This window comes from Dryas octopetala, chromosome 1, assembly GCF_963921425.1.
Source record: "Dryas octopetala chromosome 1, drDryOcto1.1, whole genome shotgun sequence".
In the NCBI taxonomy this organism is placed as follows: Eukaryota; Viridiplantae; Streptophyta; class Magnoliopsida; order Rosales; family Rosaceae; genus Dryas; species Dryas octopetala.
In genome coordinates this window covers 5,978,248-5,995,815 of record NC_141366.1, presented here as the reverse complement: position 1 = coordinate 5,995,815, position 17,568 = coordinate 5,978,248, and the positions used below count along the sequence as shown (strand labels likewise).

The 17,568-nt window shown below is 39.5% G+C and overlaps 4 protein-coding genes across 6 annotated transcripts; 2 read left to right on the top strand and 2 right to left on the bottom strand.

Moving 5' to 3' along the window:
* The first annotated feature begins 459 nt into the window (after positions 1 to 459).
* Positions 460 to 2,306, top strand: LOC147296977 (CBL-interacting serine/threonine-protein kinase 12-like). Its single transcript, XM_086250994.1, has one exon. It carries the CDS (start codon positions 624 to 626, stop codon positions 2,100 to 2,102), a length of 1,479 nt encoding a protein of 492 aa, XP_086107120.1. The 5' UTR covers positions 460 to 623; the 3' UTR covers positions 2,103 to 2,306.
* A 3,205-nt stretch (positions 2,307 to 5,511) lies between these two features.
* Positions 5,512 to 7,226, bottom strand: CIPK20 (CBL-interacting protein kinase 20). The gene has a single exon (XM_086251006.1). The coding sequence runs from the start codon at positions 7,003 to 7,005 to the stop codon at positions 5,653 to 5,655; it is 1,353 nt and encodes a 450-aa protein (XP_086107132.1). The 5' UTR covers positions 7,006 to 7,226; the 3' UTR covers positions 5,512 to 5,652.
* Positions 7,227 to 8,389: 1,163 nt separating this feature from the next.
* Positions 8,390 to 9,297, top strand: LOC147296975 (transcription factor-like protein). Its single transcript, XM_086229617.1, has one exon. It carries the CDS (start codon positions 8,459 to 8,461, stop codon positions 9,179 to 9,181), a length of 723 nt encoding a protein of 240 aa, XP_086085743.1. The 5' UTR covers positions 8,390 to 8,458; the 3' UTR covers positions 9,182 to 9,297.
* Positions 9,298 to 9,426: 129 nt separating this feature from the next.
* On the bottom strand, positions 9,427 to 15,524 carry LOC147296974 (Leucine-rich repeat protein kinase family protein). Of its 3 annotated transcripts, none has more exons than XM_086229636.1 (14): positions 15,139 to 15,524; positions 14,481 to 14,964; positions 14,235 to 14,367; positions 13,990 to 14,061; positions 13,469 to 13,612; positions 13,227 to 13,370; positions 12,254 to 12,355; positions 12,093 to 12,154; positions 11,587 to 12,009; positions 10,999 to 11,189; positions 10,784 to 10,916; positions 10,518 to 10,675; positions 10,231 to 10,419; positions 9,427 to 10,102 (listed from the first exon to the last, which is right to left on the bottom strand). In XM_086229636.1, exons 2-14 carry the CDS (start codon positions 14,578 to 14,580, stop codon positions 9,848 to 9,850), a joined length of 2,106 nt encoding a protein of 701 aa, XP_086085762.1. In that variant the 5' UTR covers positions 14,581 to 14,964; positions 15,139 to 15,524; the 3' UTR covers positions 9,427 to 9,847. The 3 variants fall into 3 exon arrangements, with proteins under 3 accessions (XP_086085762.1, XP_086085763.1, XP_086085764.1); XM_086229637.1 differs by having other exon boundaries at positions 12,093 to 12,148; XM_086229638.1 differs by lacking the exon at positions 13,990 to 14,061.
* Positions 15,525 to 17,568: the final 2,044 nt, after the last annotated feature.

Here is a 17,568-nt window from a genome sequence, read left to right as displayed (position 1 = left end):
ACATTATGACAATGGTAGTTGACATAAAAATTGACGGGAAACATATTTGTTTATCAACAATTTGTCACCATTAACATAATAAGGGTAAACTGATGACTAGCAAGTGGTAACTAAACGATTTTCTTTGCCAAAAAAATCGATAAATTGCAACAACTCTATATTATATTACATGCATTTGGAATGTTGATAAGTTGCTAGCAAAAAAAACCTAGAACTTAGACAAACTATGGACATCATTTACATAGGGACATAGGGTTTTCTTTTATCTTTTTGTAAACGTCTTATTTTTATTTTATATGTGGAGGAAGAGGATACATATATAAGGATGAAAACACCAAAACAAAAAAATAAAATAAAACAAAAATAGTAAATAAAAAACTGAAAACTGATGGAGGAGGAGGGTATATTCTTCTACCGTATAAGAATAAGACCATATTGTCCCCAAAAATTGAAAGAATCATCTCCTCACACACCACTCATCCTCATAAATCATAATACAACACCCCAACCCCCAACCCCCAACAAAAAAAACTCAAAAAATCCCACCTTGAAAATCACGAGCAATCAAACCAAAAACCAAAACCTAAACAGAGAGACTGAGAGGGCCGCGCATTCCTGCAGGAATGGCAGACCTCACCGCTGAAGCCGCCGCCGCCTCGCCCAGCACCCACACCGGCACCAGCAAGAGCAAAAATAGCCCCCTCCTTCTGGGTCGGTTCGAAATCGGCAAACTGCTCGGCCACGGCACGTTCGCGAAGGTGTACCTTGCCCGAAACATCAAAACGAACGAGGGCGTCGCCATCAAAGTGATCGACAAGGAGAAGATCCTGAAGGGAGGTCTCATCGCCCACATAAAGCGCGAGATCTCGATTCTCCGGCGCGTTCGGCACCCGAACATCGTCCAGCTCTTCGAGGTGATGGCCACCAAGGCCAAGATCTACTTTGTCATGGAGTACGTCCGCGGCGGCGAGCTCTTCAACAAGGTCGCCAAAGGCCGCCTCAAAGAGGAGGTAGCCAGGAAGTACTTCCAGCAGTTAATCTCCGCCGTCGGATTCTGCCACGCCCGCGGCGTCTTCCACCGTGACCTTAAGCCCGAGAATCTCCTCCTCGACGAGAATGGGGATCTGAAGGTTTCGGATTTCGGGCTCAGCGCCGTTTCGGATGAAATTCGGCAAGACGGTCTCTTTCACACGTTTTGTGGGACGCCAGCGTATGTAGCGCCTGAAGTTTTGGGTCGGAAGGGATATGATGCTGCAAAGGTTGATATTTGGTCTTGTGGGGTTGTGTTGTTTGTGTTAATGGCTGGGTATTTGCCTTTCCATGACCACAATGTTATGGCCATGTACAAGAAGATCTACAAGGGCGAGTTTCGGTGTCCAAGATGGTTCAGTGCCGAGCTCGTTAGGCTGCTTTCTCGGCTTCTCGATACCAACCCCGATAAACGGATAACGATCCCGGAGGTCATGGAGAATCGGTGGTTTAAAAAGGGGTTTAAGCATATCAAGTTTTACATTGATCAGGATGATAGGCTCTGTAATGTTGATGAGGATGACGAGGATGACAGAGACAGCGATGTGAGCTCGCAGCTTTCGGAGGATCAATCGTGCTTGTCAGAATCTGAGGCTGAATTCGAGACTCGAAGGAAGGTTACGTCTTTGCCCAGACCGGCCAGTTTGAATGCGTTTGATATAATTTCGTTTTCACCGGGGTTTGATTTATCTGGGTTGTTCGAGGAGCGTGGGGAGGAGGCGAGGTTTGTGTCTGGTGCCCCGATTTCGAAGATCATATCGAAATTGGAGGAGATTGCGAAAGTGGTGAGCTTTTCGGTGAGGAAGAAGGATTGCAGGGTGAGCTTGGAGGGGTCCAGGGAGGGCGTCAAGGGCCCGTTAACAATTGCGGCGGAGATATTCGAATTGACGCCGTCTTTGGTGGTGCTGGAGGTTAAGAAGAAAGCAGGAGACAGAGCAGAGTATGACCTCTTTTGTGACAGAGAGTTGAGACCCGGGTTGCAGAATTTGATGCAGGAGGAATCTGCTGCAACAGCCGCAGCTGCATCTTCTGTTGCTGCTGCTCCTTCATATGTACCTTCTGATACTGAATAGGGGGAAGCAGAGAACCGAGAGAAGGGAAATGGGTATGCTGTTTTCTGTAAATTTTCCTATTCTTATTGATTTTTCCCATTTTCGTTGGTTGTTTTGTTTTGGGAATTAGGTGGAGTTCTAGATACTGCTATGTACTGTATGTTCTATTCTTGTATCGAGAAAGCTAGATTAGATTACAGAGAATGGAATACACATTTCTACTTATCTTGGGATGTTGGTGGGTGATTGTATGTGCTTACATAATTTATGCGAGAGAATGTGGAATGGTGCTCATTTTCACTGTAAAATTCTTGTGGTTCATACTAACATAAATGCACTAGATTATTATGACATTTGGTGAAGTAAATCTTTAAGAATTTGGCAATTCTTTACTCTCTAGCTGCGCTGCCAATTCTTTTAGTGAGTATACTATTTCTGCGATCGATTTTGCAATCTTTGCTGTTTTTTTTAATTTTTTTTTTTGTTTCTGGCGTTTTATGGCAATGGCCTTTAAGAGGATGCAAGCTTTAGGTAACAGATGACTGGTGACTGATGAACAGAGCTGTTTTCTCCACACCTCCCCTTATTAGGTACCTGGTTATGATCTAGTTGAATTGCATTTTGTTGGTTCTCCCATTTTGCCTCTTTTCTGTATGGGGCATTTTTAGGTGGAACTTTCTTTTTCCTAATGAAGGAAACAGAGAAGTCAGTTTCTTCACCTAAATTAGGTGAAATGGTGGTGATCAGGAAGGATGTCAGCATATTTAGTGTCTGTCCATTAGCAAATTCAGTATATCTAATTCTGGTAATTTGTCTGGTCCTCTAGAGCGCTCAATTTTGCAAAACAGAGGGTAAGTGACATGAATCCATGGACCACTTCATTGTGCACTGCATTTTTATGGACCATCAAAGGGTGTTTTTTGTTGAAAGGGGTGGAGAGAGATACTGAGGACAGTAGATATATGAATGAGATTGGAAGAAGGGCAGATGCACATTTTCATAAAGGTCATCTGGATTTTGTACTTTGAATGAAAGAAAACCAAAGCAGCAGATAAGTGGAAGTTCAATAGGTGTACATTTATTGACTAGAGATAGTGCTCTTGTTACTGATTTTTCTTGTATTGCTTGGTTGGTTCTTGCTTGCTTTATATGTCAATGCGCATGCCCTTGGAGCCTATCTGTCTGCTAATTTCTTAATTTTGCCATTTTCAACTCCTTTGTTTGTGATGGAAATTGGAAACTGTATATTGATGAGCACCTTCTTGTCTGTATTCTCGTTTGGTCGAGTTCTGGAGCATTATTTTTTCAGACTCACAGCTGTCTCAAAAAGTCGTATTAAGAAAAATGCAGATCACAGATGCTGGAAGATTACCAATCTTGATAAGAAATTTGGCACCCTCCCTTCGTTTGTCGTTTACAAATATAGGATATGCATGTATGGACAAAAATTAACCGTCTGATACTAAATAACTGGTCTGAGACTGATAAGCTGACTAGTTCAAATGCTGTTTTATGGTGTGGTTGATTTTCGAACCAAAACCCTTGATCATTAATACCAAGCCATCACATCTGTAATTTGTATATTGATCTCTTTATTTTAACCAATAACATTGAAAGAAATAATGTTTGATTACTTAAACAATTATCGAATAATTTGGACTAACAATGTATATTAGGATGGCCATATAAAATTATAAACAAGTTCAACATAACATGCTAGACACCATTTCCCAACATGTATGAGTTTGGACCCACAAAATGAAAAGGCTAGAAGTCTGGAATCTAATCGTCCAAACATTAGTTAATTATTTGACTGGATCTGTTATGCATTAGAATCTACTAAAAATGGTAGAGTGACTAACTGGTACAAGTTTCTACTTCCGTGACAAGTGACAATCATAAGAAGCAAATTCCACATGCAAGACGTGTTAAAAATCAGAGACAGAGAGAGAGAGAGAGAGAGATCCTTGGAAAGAAGCATGTGATCCTTAAGATGATATACATCTATACTTGGTTGTAGAGAGAAAGTCCGTATTTTTGACTTCCAGATCGATGTGTCATGTATGTGGTTGGCTTTACAGATGTTCTTCTAAGCCTACCCTTTTGCCACCTCATCAGTGTCTCCAACAATAATTTAGGACGTGGCTGGTAGGTTTTCCACTGCCTTATAAAAAAGAATAGTTTTTTCCACCTCATCGTTTTTATTCTTTTTGGGTAAATTAATTTGTTCAGGATAAGAGTCATAAGACTATTCTTTTTCTTAAGGTGGAATTGTGGAAAAGACAAGATTGAACTCTACTTCTCTAGTTCTCTAGTATAGTAGGGAAGGATAAGTTAGTTTGGGTGGACTATTGCATGCCATGCCTATTGGGTCACTATATGCATTTATTTTTGTACAAAAGATGATGCTTCAGCTTTTATTATTAGCCCAGCAAATCCATTGAAGCACATACAGTCCAATACTGTCATCTGAAACATCATTTTCCTTCCACAATTTGGTTTTGTTTGTGGACCAAACCAGTTGAAGAAAAGACAAGTACGTGGATAAGAAAAAGTGATAGCAGCAGACACAAATATGAAAGTCCCTGGACGACTTTCAGACTCGAATTGTGAAGATATGTTTTCTGATAGCAGTTATCACTTAATTACCTTCTATATCATGGAGTAAAAGAATTTTACTAAAACTAGCACTCAATTTTAGTGCATGATAAAATTATTAAATAACTTAATATATGATTGTGAATAAAAATAAAGAAAAAACGTCATATTAATATTATATTGATGTAGTGGTTCTACCTTCCACTTATTTTTTTGGACTGATTCTAACTTCCACTTCATATTCCTATTTCTCAATGTAGCCTCAAATTTTTGTAGACCAGCTTTCCCCAAAACCAAGATGGCCAATTAGTGGGGATATATAAATAGCAGATGGTGATGTTTCTATGTCCACCTGTGCATCCTAACAAGAGGTATTTCCAGGCATGAGCATAGATTATTGGCAGATGAGACACTATATCAAACTAGTGCTTTTCGGGGCCTACTGAGAATAATTATGACAAAATTGGTCAATGACTGCCTAAATCAAAACCACATATTATTCAGCAACCTATAAAGTTGAAGGCAGAAACTAACCAACTCTATCCTGCTCATTTAGACAATTCTGCACTAGACATTGCATGCTCTACATTGTAGTACTTACTATGTCTATGTGGTTGCTCTTTTAATATAAACTATATATCATTGAATATCCAAAACTTGTTGGCTGTTTCCTGGGATACGAACTAGTGATTCTATATGCCATTGATCATTCTGGCATACATGGCTGAACAAAATTTGGACCAGGTCGATCACCGCATCTTACTTAGAGACCATCCTGTACAGCACTCAGTCTTAAGTTTTGCACCAGACTAGTATCGCGAAAGGTCCTCTGTACATTGAGATCTCAAATGCAAAAGAAATACACATACAAAGTGGATATGAAAAAATAAAAGCCCTTAAAATGTAACTAAAGAAGCATAAAAAAGTATGGAAGACAGTTTTTAGCATCAAATTTTACATAGAAAAGTAGTTGCTAGGAAAAAACTTGAGGTGCTGGTTTATGTTGCTGGTGCTCACTTCCTTGCCAAGTCCATACTATATCCTTAAGAGAGGGCTTTAAGTCTTGGTCATAAAATTCCTTGTATTCCAATGTGTCCCCAGCCGTTTTCTTCACCTCCACAATATAAAACGAAGGCGTGACCTCAAAAATCTCAGCATCAATGGCGAGCTGTCCTTTTCTTCCTTCCTTGCTGCCCTGCAATTTGACGGTCCCATCCTTTCTCATACATTTGAACCTCTCCGTCTGTGCTATCTCTTCGAATTTAGAAACAATGGTCGAGGCTGGTTTTGTAGTGGTGAATCGTGCCTGTGATCTTTGGTTCATATCCTTCTCAAACAAACCGGATAGATCAAAACCTGGTGAGAGAGATATGATATCAAAGGCATTGAAGCAAGTTGGCCGCATGGGGATTGGTTCTGCAGAATTATCTGATGTTGCAAAGGCTGCATGGACATCACTGAGGGAGGAGTCTGCCTCACATGGTGAAGGGATTATGGGAGCTTCAATTTGTTTAAATCCCTTCTTGAACCAAGAGTTGTCCATGATCTTGTCCACGCTTATTCGCGTGTTGGTATTGGGATCAAGAATCCTCGAAAGAAGCTTACGAACCTCCGGAGGGAACCATTGTGGACTCTTGAATTCCCCTTTGCTAATCTTCCTATACATTTCCATGAGATTGGTATCATGGAAAGGCAAAAAAGCAGCCAACAGAACAAAGAGGACAACCCCACATGACCATGTATCAGCCTTGGCACCATCATAACCTTTCTTGTTTATGACCTCTGGTGCTACATAAGCAGGAGTTCCACAAGTTGTGTGGAGGAGACCATCTTGTCCCCTTGACTCCAACAAGGCGCTTAACCCAAAATCCGAGACCTTGAGGTTACCATCCTCATCCACCAAGAGATTCTCGGGCTTGATATCGCGGTGATAGACCCCTCTGCTGTGGCAGTAATCAACAGCCCCCATCAATTGTTGAAAGTACTTCCGGGCCAAGTCTTCCTTGAGCTTCCCTCGGGCCACCTTGTTGAAAAGCTCCCCACCTCTCACATACTCCATGGCGAAATAAATCTTGGTCTTGCTGGCCATGACTTCATAGAGCTGAACAACATTCGGGTGCCTAACAAGGCGCATCACGGAGATCTCACGCTTGATTTGATCAATCAATCCGACCCGTTGCACTTTCTCCTTGTCAATGATCTTGATGGCAACACTCTGGCCGGACCTGAGGTTTCGCGCATGGTAGACCTTGGCGAATGTCCCCTGTCCGAGCAGCCTCCCCACCTCGTACTTGTGCATCAAAATGTTCCCCTTCTTCTTCTCCATTTCACCAACCAACACAGAATCAATCAATCAAAAGAGCGGAGAGCAGGGAAACAAGGAATTCAACTCATGCATGCCAAAAGGCAGGCTGAGGAAATCCCTTGTGAATGCAGTGCGGACATTTGGCATTCAACCCATGCCAAAAGGACAGAATGCACTGCGGACATTCATGTTTATGCATTGTCTCTCTTAATAGAGACTCCCATTCCCATTCCCAAACCCAAATTTCCATTTCAGCTCTCTGCGTAAAAATAGTAAAATGCTTCAAGGACTGGACCTCATTTCACCTCTCCTATGTATAGTAATAGACAGTTGGGTCAATTACTAATTTACTATAATAAGGAAATAATCTCAATGCCATTTTTTCACGATCAGATTCTCTTCAATTTAAACCATGCAGGAATTCATGCAGTTGAAATCAAACAGACTGAAATAAGTGGTGGAGAATAGCGCTGAACAATTTGGGCTACTATCCTCATGAGCTCGCATGCCCACCGGGATATCCATGTGGGTGCCATGTGGGAATCTTGTGTGACCCACGTACATTACATATATGATCTATTATTAGCCACTCACAGAAATCAGAATGGTACCAAATGAAGTGAGATGTCAACCTCAAAATTTGGACTCATTCACGTTACCCAGTTTGTTAAAGCAAAATTCTGCAGCAAACTCTGTTTTTTGAGATTTTACACAACATATATATATATATATAGTTGACCCAGTTTGTTGTCTTTCCCCTTTTTACAACAGCAGTATCCTATTTGTTACGGTATGTTTTCATTGACCAAAATGGGATTGAGCAATTAATTTCCGTGACTAAAATCCACATGTGTGATGTAATAATTTTATTCCAATTCCAATTCCAATTCCAATGAAGGTGAAGGGCATGAAAAGGAGGCGTAGTATCCCAAGACCCCGAAAGAGTAGACTCGTGTATGACAACTTGACAAGAGAGGCAACTAGGGTGGGCATATGTCGGACCTGCAGGCTCCACGTTGAAAACCAGATTCGTTCTCACACTGACACGTTTTGGCAACACAAACTCAAGCACCAGGTGGTGGGTTTGCATGCATGGCTGTCCAGCACATCCAAAGGTTACAAATTTCCATTCAAAAACAAAAAGAGAGAGAGAGAGAGAGAGAGAGAGAGAGAGAGGGTTCAAAAAGACTCATGTTTCTGATCCTTCCTCTTGCAAAGCGTCACAATAGCTCTTAAACCTCACTAGTAGCTGATTGCTGCGCGTAAGTCATGCACCAGCCACGCACTTCCCAACCTCACCTCCACACTCGCACCGTGGCCCCCCCTCCTCTCTCCATCTGGTCACCCCCACTCACCCCCTCTTATTTACATCTCTATATAACAACCACAACAACAACAACTCTCCCCCAAACCAAATTTTCACTCTTGCCCTTTTTCCTTTTTCTTGTTTAATATTCTAATTCACACAAAATCAATGAGAACCCAAGTTGAGGAGAGGTTCTCTGACTTCTTTGAGAAGTGGGTTTGTCACCTTGAGCAACACCAACAACTTCTTCTTAGGTTGTCCGAGGAAACAGCACTGGACAACCACAAGCACAGTGAAGCTGAGCTGCAAGCTTTGGTGTCTAAGGTCACACACCTTCACAAAGAATACTATACTGTGAAATGGGCTGCGGCTCGTGAGGATGTGTTGGCCTTCTTTTGCCCTGTTTGGTCAAGCCCTTTGGAAAATGCTTATTCTTGGGTCACTGGTTGGAAGCCTTCAATGGTGTTTCACCTCATTGAGTCTCTGAGGAAGTTGAACATGTCAGAGGAGCAGCTGAAGAAGATTGAGGAACTGAGGCAGAAGATAAGGCACGAGGAGGAGAGGGTGGAGAGGGAAATGGAGAGGCAGCAAGTGGCCATGGCGGACCGGAGGATGGTCGAGTTGGCCCGCCTGGTGACCCGGGTTCGCAACGGGGACGTGGTGGTGGTGGAGGTGGAAGGGTTGGTGAATGTGGCGGTGAAGGTGATGTTGAGTGGGTTGGAGAGGGTGATGAAGGCTGCGGATTGCGTGAGGCTCAAGACACTGAAAGGTGTGTTGGATGTGCTGAGCCCATTGCAGTGCGTGGAGTTCTTGGCCGCTACTTGCATGGTTCAGACTCGGCTAAGGCAATGGGGGTGGAAAAGACTTGGCCAAAATGAGCTCCATAGCTAGCTTTCTATAGGAAGTTGAGGGTCCTTTTACCTTGTTGGGTGTTTTACAATTTTGAACAGGAAAATTCATGGCCCACATAGGCTTAACCCAACAAAAATCAATTCCAGAATGAGAAAAATGAATTATAATCAGTGTTTGCTTCTCTCTCTCTCTCTCTTCAACAAAATAAGCATTCTCAATTTAGTTCTGAATGTGCTCTGCATCTACATAGTCTAACTTTATGGTAGATCAGTAAAACACAAATCTACAAAAGGAAGGTTCACAAATCTATAATTATAATTATGCGCAGATCCCAGCTGCGCCATGTTAGTTTTACATCCAAACTTTGATCACAAACATACATACATATACATATCTGGTATAAATAAAGTTTGGACAACACACAACACTCCACCAGTAAAACAATAGTTTTTTTTTTTTATTATAGTAACAGAAAGAATGAGAATAGAAAGAATTATAAGGACACCCAAAAAAAACAAAAGGACAAAAAAGGGGGTTTGAATACAAGTGTGATGTATGGGTGGGATTTAGTTTTTCAAGGGGTTTAAAAGCTATTCTTCTGCATTTTTGGTACAGAGAGAGAGAGAGAGAGAGACTCGGTTTGGCTTACAACAAAGAGAGACAGACACAGACAGAGAAGAGAGTGAGAGAGAGAGAGAGCCTTTTTTATGTGGCCTCCACTGATAAGATCTCAAGTTCGGCCCACCAGAGGGGAGATAGTCTTGGGACTGCTTGGTTGGGAGTGATGGAAATCACTTCCTTTAATTTGTTAGTAACGTCCATCATTGTTGGTCTCTTCCTTGGATCTTGTTGGATGCAATCTTGGATGACCTCACAGATGACATCCAGCTCTTCATGTTTGAAGGACTTGAGGCTCGGATCAATGAGGTTGGTTCTGTTATCTCTCAGATAGTCACCCGCCTGGAAAGTTGACAATAAGGTTAAGGTTATTTGTCACAAGTATACCAACAACATATGCAAGATAGATTTTATCCTTTTGTTTCTCTCTCTCTCACTGTTTTAGACTATCAGATTAGTCCCAGACTTACCAGGTTTAGAAGGGATCCTTGTTCTTCTAAGTTTTGGAGTTTCCCAGAAATGACTTCAAGTAACATTATTCCAAAACTGTAGACGTTTGTTTCGGGATCAGCAAGAGGTGGCAATACAGAATGCTCCTTATCATCTTCCCCGGTATTCTTATGCCCTTCTTGTGCTTCTGTGAAACCGATCACCGCAATCTGAGAGAGAGAGAGAGAGAGAGAGAGAGATTTAGAGTAAAGTACATAATATTCAAATTGAATAAAGGCAATCTGAACGTAATGAAGGAAATGCTTACCTTAGCAGCATAATCATCCGTTAAAAAGACCGAAGATGAAGTCAGGTTCGGATGTGCTACAGGTGGATTTAGCTCATGGTGCATATACTGAAGACAATACGCTGCTCCCATAATGATCCTAATCCTCACATTCCAATCGAGGTGTTCCATTTCTTCAACTGGAAAAAAAACATAAGAGTAAATGTTAATACCCTCTAAATTTCAGGCTGCCAGTAATTGACCCAAGAAACCTACTCCATTGAGCAGTACAAAAGTAAGAACATTACCATGTAGATGTTCGTAGAGGCTTCCATTTGGAGCATACTCAAACACCATCATTCTAGTAAAAGGTTCATCCTCCTCACAGTAGCCGATAAGATTGACAAAGTTCTTATGATTCACGCGTGACAGTACATCAATCTACAACAGGTGCAAAATAACAATTTAGAAGAGAAAAAAAAATGACTTACAAATGCGTTGATGCTGTACGGAATTAATATACCTTTTTCCGATAAGCCTTCTCTGCAGTCTTGTTCCAGTCTTTCAAAGAAGACATTGTTGTTGATGCAACAGCAATCTCGACTCCACTGGACAGTGTTCCCTTGTATACAATGCAAATATCAATTGTGCTAATAATATTGCTGAAATCTTCACAGGCAACTTCGAGTTCTGAACGGTTCAACTTGGGAACTCCTGCAACTCACATAAAGACATAATTCAGTTTTCATTTTTACATATGAAACATCTTAGTAAGGACAATCTATACAAAAGGCATGTCAACATATATTGGTAAGAATGACATAAGCAGTTATTCAAAGGCCAAGATTGGACATCAATTAGAGCTCTATAACCACATCATGTATTGCGTAGCACTAGAATTGGAAAAATGCATCCTTCAAGTTTAGGCCACTACTAAAGATTACTTCTCTCAAATTGTTATGCAACAACCTCTACATAAAATGAATATGATTGTGGATCCAACCAAATTATTTTATGCTTATAACCCTTAACTATCTCTTTTCTGGGTTTATTAGTTTTGTCTTTCAATTAAATAATAGAACAGTTGTTTCCTATCACACCACAAAATCACCTGTTATAAATGCTTTCTGCAACTGTCCACTCAGTCCAGTCTTCCAAGGACCTATGGTTTTAACTGCTTGGCTTTGACACATGAAGAGCATGGTTACAAGAACAATAAGCAAGACAAACACACTTAGAGCAATAATGATATACTTCCACACATTGCCATTTGATTTTTGGGAAGATTTTTCATCAGGTTTCGAAGTATGCAATGATGAAGGATCAGGAGGTGAAGGCAGCGTTGCAGGTGTAGGTGCAGGAGACTGTTTCTTTTTTTCCTTAGGTACAGCTGGGAAAGCGCCACTACTTCGGGTAGTTGGAAGAGCAATGATCTGCGTAGATGGTAACGCATTACTAACAGGTTCAGCTGCGAGGTTACTGGCTTGTCCAAGTAGCCGACGCCGAGCAAAGACCATGTATGACTCAAATGAACCTGGTTAATGCAAGATACATCGTCAATGTATTTCTCATAAGCATAGATTTCAATACTTCATGTGTAAACGCCTTCTGACTTACTAGATAAATTATCACAGCAACTGTCTCCATGGCCATGCAGAGAGACCTTTTTGTAACTGAACCTTGACATAAGAGCAAACAATTTCAACAAATTGAACATGATGAAAACAAACCAAACATAAATTAAGATGCCATACGAAGAAAGAAAGTTGGTTCCATACCTTGGCAGTTGCATGTAGTTGAGATAGTGCATCAGAGTTCCTTTAAGCATAAATACTAAGGAGCCCGCATCATTCATATGTTTTAAATTGCTCTGCCAGATGCTGCCCAGGAAATGCACGAAAAATTAGGAAACTTCATAGATATGAGACAAATAGATGTTTCTTTTATAACAGATAAAACAGCAAGACATATGTATTATATAAGAAGTACATTATCCATTGGATGTAACTGTATAAGAAGGCAATGCTAGTTAGTTCCCCCGAAGTTGTTAGAGCATAACAAATATAATAATGCAGGACACTAAAATCAGATTAAATCTGGTACCTAACAAATCAAGGTGTGAGCATATGTGCTTCCTACCACCTCATGCAACATAGTCTAGCATGTATCAGTTCAGATAGCTAGAGTTAAAAGCAAGTGGCAGAGTTTGAAAATACTAAAATGTAAGGTTGTTTGTCATTCAGGGTCCTAAAGTTAACATATTAATCTCACAAACAAAGATAAACTACAGAAGTCCAAGATTTAAACTACTCTTTTATTTATGTACACTCTGCTTTCGCGGTAAACTTATTACTCAAAACACTTATTTGAATGTAATCATCTGATCACCAGAGTTATTTCCTTTTGGCATGTGGTTGCACTGGCATAAACATCCATGGAACCTCATTTGCATTTTAATTCCAAATGATAGGACCTAAGGAATTTTATTAACCAGCTATCCATAACAAGATTACTCTCCATATTTGTGGGCACATTAAATGATGCTACACTTCAGTTACATATTCCCATCATAAGCATCACGTGGCAATCACAAAACATAAAAAGTAAAAGAGAACCAATCAACAATAGAAAAGAGATCTATTTGCGAACTGCATCATGCATATGTTGTGAGACTCACAGGAGTGAGTTTGACAAGAAGGGGGGAACCAATTTTAGAGACATCCAAATTGAATGCAATAAGCAGTATTATACCAGTGGCCAAACTTTCTGTTTACACAGCCAAACCCAGTGGCTCCACTAGATGTAAGGTAATCATCAAATTGCAATTCAGAGAGCGAGTGGAGACTCCTGAGCTCTAATGGAATGCTGCCTTCAAATCTATTGTCACAAAGCAGCCTGTGATGCACAAAAAGTTAAGTCCAGGTACCTGAAAGTTATAGAATGAAATAGAGATTGATTGATTGAAATCATTGAACATATAGCAGATAACTCACAAGTGTTTCAGTGACAGCATCCTGCCTATCTCAACTGGAATTGTTCCACTCAAGATATTGTCCCTCAAATCCAGCAGCTCTAGCCTTGTAAGCCCCTCAATTTCTTTAGGAATTACACCAGATAAACGGTTCTTGTAGAACACACTGTTAATCAGAAGAAGCAATAACCAGAAAACTCCATAAGATTCCAGAACCACTAAATCAATAACAGAGAAATTTTGGTTTTCTGATTGTAAGTCAATAACTTATGTACACATTTTCCTACTGAAAATAGGCTAACAACAGTTTTTTCCATTCTCCTGTAAGATTGGGAGGTCAATTCAATTTATCCAAAACATATGGCAGTTATAACCTGAAACCTTATTGTAATTTGGAATTGTATAATTTCATTCTAAAGTGCCAAGTAATGTATGTTTAAGAAGAGACATTTGGGTGTTACAAACAGTTCACTAGATATCAAAATGAACTTCAACAAAACCAAAACTTTAGCCACAAAGATTCAGTGAGATGAGAGTCCTTACAGAGATCTTAAGTGACTAAGTTTCCCAAGTTCAGGTGTCAATGTCCCTTCCAAGGAAAGACCCGTCAGATTCCTACAATAAGGCAATTAAAATACATCAAAACATCCGACCATTTAACTGAAGTAGAAGATTAAATAAAGATTGGTTTCTTGAAAAATGCTCTAAAATAAGACTTATCACCAAAAACGAAAAATCTCTTGAAACTATCTAACTGGGAAATTGGACGAAATGTAGCAGGGACTTACAGCTTTTGCACTCTACCGTCCCTACAACGAACGCCGGTCCACCGACAAGGTTCGTCATCCTTAGGACTCCAGTTTTCCAGAGCACCTAAAGGATCAAACTGGATACTCTCTCGGAAAGCTAACAGAAACAACCCTGCAATTCCACTCCAATTACAATAAAATGTTTAAACAAACAATTCAAGGATCAAGAATCCAAATTATTAACATTCTATATATTTTGAAAAGCCAATGCCAAACAATAATTACCTTCATCATTGACGGACCAACAACCTCGAATCCCCGAAACAAGAATCAAAGCCAATAGAGATAGCAGCAGGAACCCAGAAGGGTTCCATCTACCGCCCATTGCCTGACGAACCAGATGCACCAGTGGCGGTGGTAGTAACTATTTCCGCTGATAGCCACGAAACTACTCAATTTACTATACAAAATCGCCAGGTTTTTTTGATTCGAGCACCCCCCTTCTAATATGCTCAAAAACCCGAAAAAAATTATGAACAACAAGAACAGCAGCAATGTTTGCTTTTTTTTTTTTCCCACTTAGAAAACACAAAATTGAAAAATCTAACTAGCAAAAAAACTATGCTAGAAACGAACGCAAACCCACCACCACATCAGGGTCCCTCATCTTGGCGAATTTAAATTGGAGTTTACAACACCCTTTTCGTCAAAAAAATGAACGCTGGACCTGCTCAGCACCTTGTCTTCAGAGACAATGATTTGGGTGGTACTGAAATTCACCAAAATGAACAAGTAGCATAAAAGGTTAGCAATGACAATGAGTCCAAACCAAATGACCCAACACACAACAAAAGCATTTAAAGAATAAAGTGAATGGGAATGGGAATGCCCTCAAAAGCAAGCAATCTATGAAAAGAAAAAAAGAAAAAGATAGTGAATTTACCATTACAAGGGGGGTAAAAGGGGTGTTGAAGACTAGCTCGGTTTTATGAGTTTTTGTGGGGGTAGATGGTAATGAATGAAACGAACTAGCGAATTGATTGATTGATGAATGATGAAGAAGTTTAAAGGGGTGATTGGTGGGGGAAGATTGAGGCTCAAAACTTGAAAAGGCAGCAAAGAAAAAAACACAAAATGATTGTTATTAGTGAGTGATTAATCCTCTGAACAATTAATTTTTTTCTGTTACTGCCCTTTTCAGGATGATCTCAGAGGACCCTCTCTTCGACCATCTTTTGGGTCTCTCTCAGACTCAGAGCTTTCTCTCTTCCCAATCTTTTCTTTCTTTTGCCAGTTTTTGATCTTTTTCCTCTCTCTCTCCAACCCCCATCAGCCACCCCCTACAAGCTGTGTTTCTGTTTTTTTTCTTTTTTATTTTAATTTTTTGGGTTTTTTTTGGGGGCTGGAGGTGCGAGTGGGTCCCGATGAATGTTTTGATCGGCTTAATTTGGATGGATGGGTTTAAGTGTAAGAGAGAGTGTGGGGTCCACGAACACGCATAGATAGAATAGAGATGGATATGATATAGACTATATAGTTTGGTTTGTTAATTTTGTTTTTGTTGGTTCATTTTTGGGCGGGAAGTCTCTAACTGTGAACCGGCGGCACACAGCACACACACAGTGTGGGTGGGCCGGAGGGGCTTTTTCGGTATTTCACCAATGATTGGTGGTGGGGGCCCCCACTTCCGATGTACTCGGACGCGCTTCCCCTTATTTTCCTTTATCGTTGACCACGGATCCCATTTTTTTCGATTTTTCTCTCTCTTGCGTGCTTGCCTCTCTGCCTTTCCCTATTTTGTATCTTCTATGTCCGAAAACGCTCCTAATTTAGTATTTGTGAAAATAGATTACAATCCTTTACATTGTTTCTGTGGGGCCATGGCCACTCAACTTTAGCCACGCAGTTACTCACAATGCGTAACCACCACCACTACTATAATATTTGAGGGAAGATTTTTTATTTATTTTTATTAATCATCAATTCATAAAATTTGAATACTCTGTTTTAGATGTCATAATCCAATAGTTAAAAATTAGGGAAAAATTTACAAACAGGACACATACTTTGATGCTGTTTCATTTCAGGACATTAATTTTGATTCGTGTTAATTAAGGACACATACTTTTATTTTGTGTCAATTAAGAACCCTGTTTTATCTCAACTTTGACTCGACATTAGACCCATCAAAACTCTACCAAATTTAGCAAACTTATACTTGGTTTAAAGCTATGCATCTCCTCTTTACAATCATATAAAGATCACTTAAATCGAACATCTACAACTCCAGATAATTGGCCCAAAAGTAGGGTACCCGAAACTATCCAATCGGACATCTGGAAAAAAATTTGGAAAATCTAACAATTTCGGATACCCTACTTTATGGCCGATTATCTGGAGTTGTAGATATCCGATTTGGGTAATCTTTATATGGTTGTAAAGAAGAGATGCATATTTTTAAACCCAGTATAATTTTTCTGAATTTGGTGGAGTTTTGATGGGTCTAACGTCGGGCCAAAGTGGAGATAAAAATTGAAAAAAAAACATGGTCCTTAATTAACACAAAATGAAAGTATGTGTCCTTCATTAACACAAAACAAAATTAATATACTGAAATAAAACAACCATCAAAGTAAGTGTCCTGTTTGTAAATTTTTCCCTAAAAATTATAATCTATTTAAGAGATTTTTCTATATAAAAATATCTGAAAAGTCGTTAATGTAATTATTCATATTTTTGGGTTAAAAAGTAGTTTAGCAAAAGCCATTTGAATTTTCATTTCGTATGCATTTGACAAACAAAGTAATGGTATAATTTTCATTCATGATCTTGCGTGTATTTGTTGATTTAAGTTTAGCTATAATATATATGAATAAAATAATAGCATCTCATTTGTTGACCCACCACATGATATAAGAGCATGATAAACGCTTTAAAGTTAATGGTAAAGCACTAAAGCATGATAAGTGCTTTAAAGTTAGTTAGTTAGCATTTTATTTTTTGACTCATCATATAATGTAATATCATAATTCGAATAGTCTATTTCTTAGGTATCATTTCAAAAAATCAACCGAATGATTGTAAACATATTCAAGTGACTAAACAACTTCTGATTAGGTTGATTTTTTGAAAATATGATGTTTGGAGTGGGTCATAACAAATAGATAAATTAGGAATTATATTTTATCGTGTAGTGAACCGAATAAGGTGGTTAAATTTATATTAACTTACTAATTATTAATAGGCTTAATAGCACATATCTTAGAGGTGGGGGATTAATCTTTGGAGCTCATCCAACATTGTTAGAATAAATGTCATTAGTAGATACATGTTACTCACATATATATATATCATGTTTGAAATTTTGAAAATA

What these genes read in the sequence shown, in the direction of transcription:
- LOC147296974 (XM_086229636.1), bottom strand. Translation starts at nt 14,580, where the DNA reads ATGGGCGGTAGATGGAACCCTTCTGGGTTCCTGCTGCTATCTCTATTG. An exon ending in CTTAGTCACTTAAGATCTCT is followed by an intron (nt 13,613 to 13,989) that starts GTAAGGACTCTC and finishes TCTGATTAACAG; the next exon opens with TGTGTTCTACAAGAACCGTT. An exon ending in ATGCTGTCACTGAAACACTT is followed by an intron (nt 13,371 to 13,468) that starts GTGAGTTATCTG and finishes TGTGCATCACAG; the next exon opens with GCTGCTTTGTGACAATAGAT.
- LOC147296977 (XM_086250994.1), top strand. Translation starts at nt 624, where the DNA reads ATGGCAGACCTCACCGCTGAAGCCGCCGCCGCCTCGCCCAGCACCCAC.
- LOC147296975 (XM_086229617.1), top strand. Translation starts at nt 8,459, where the DNA reads ATGAGAACCCAAGTTGAGGAGAGGTTCTCTGACTTCTTTGAGAAGTGG.
- CIPK20 (XM_086251006.1), bottom strand. Translation starts at nt 7,005, where the DNA reads ATGGAGAAGAAGAAGGGGAACATTTTGATGCACAAGTACGAGGTGGGG.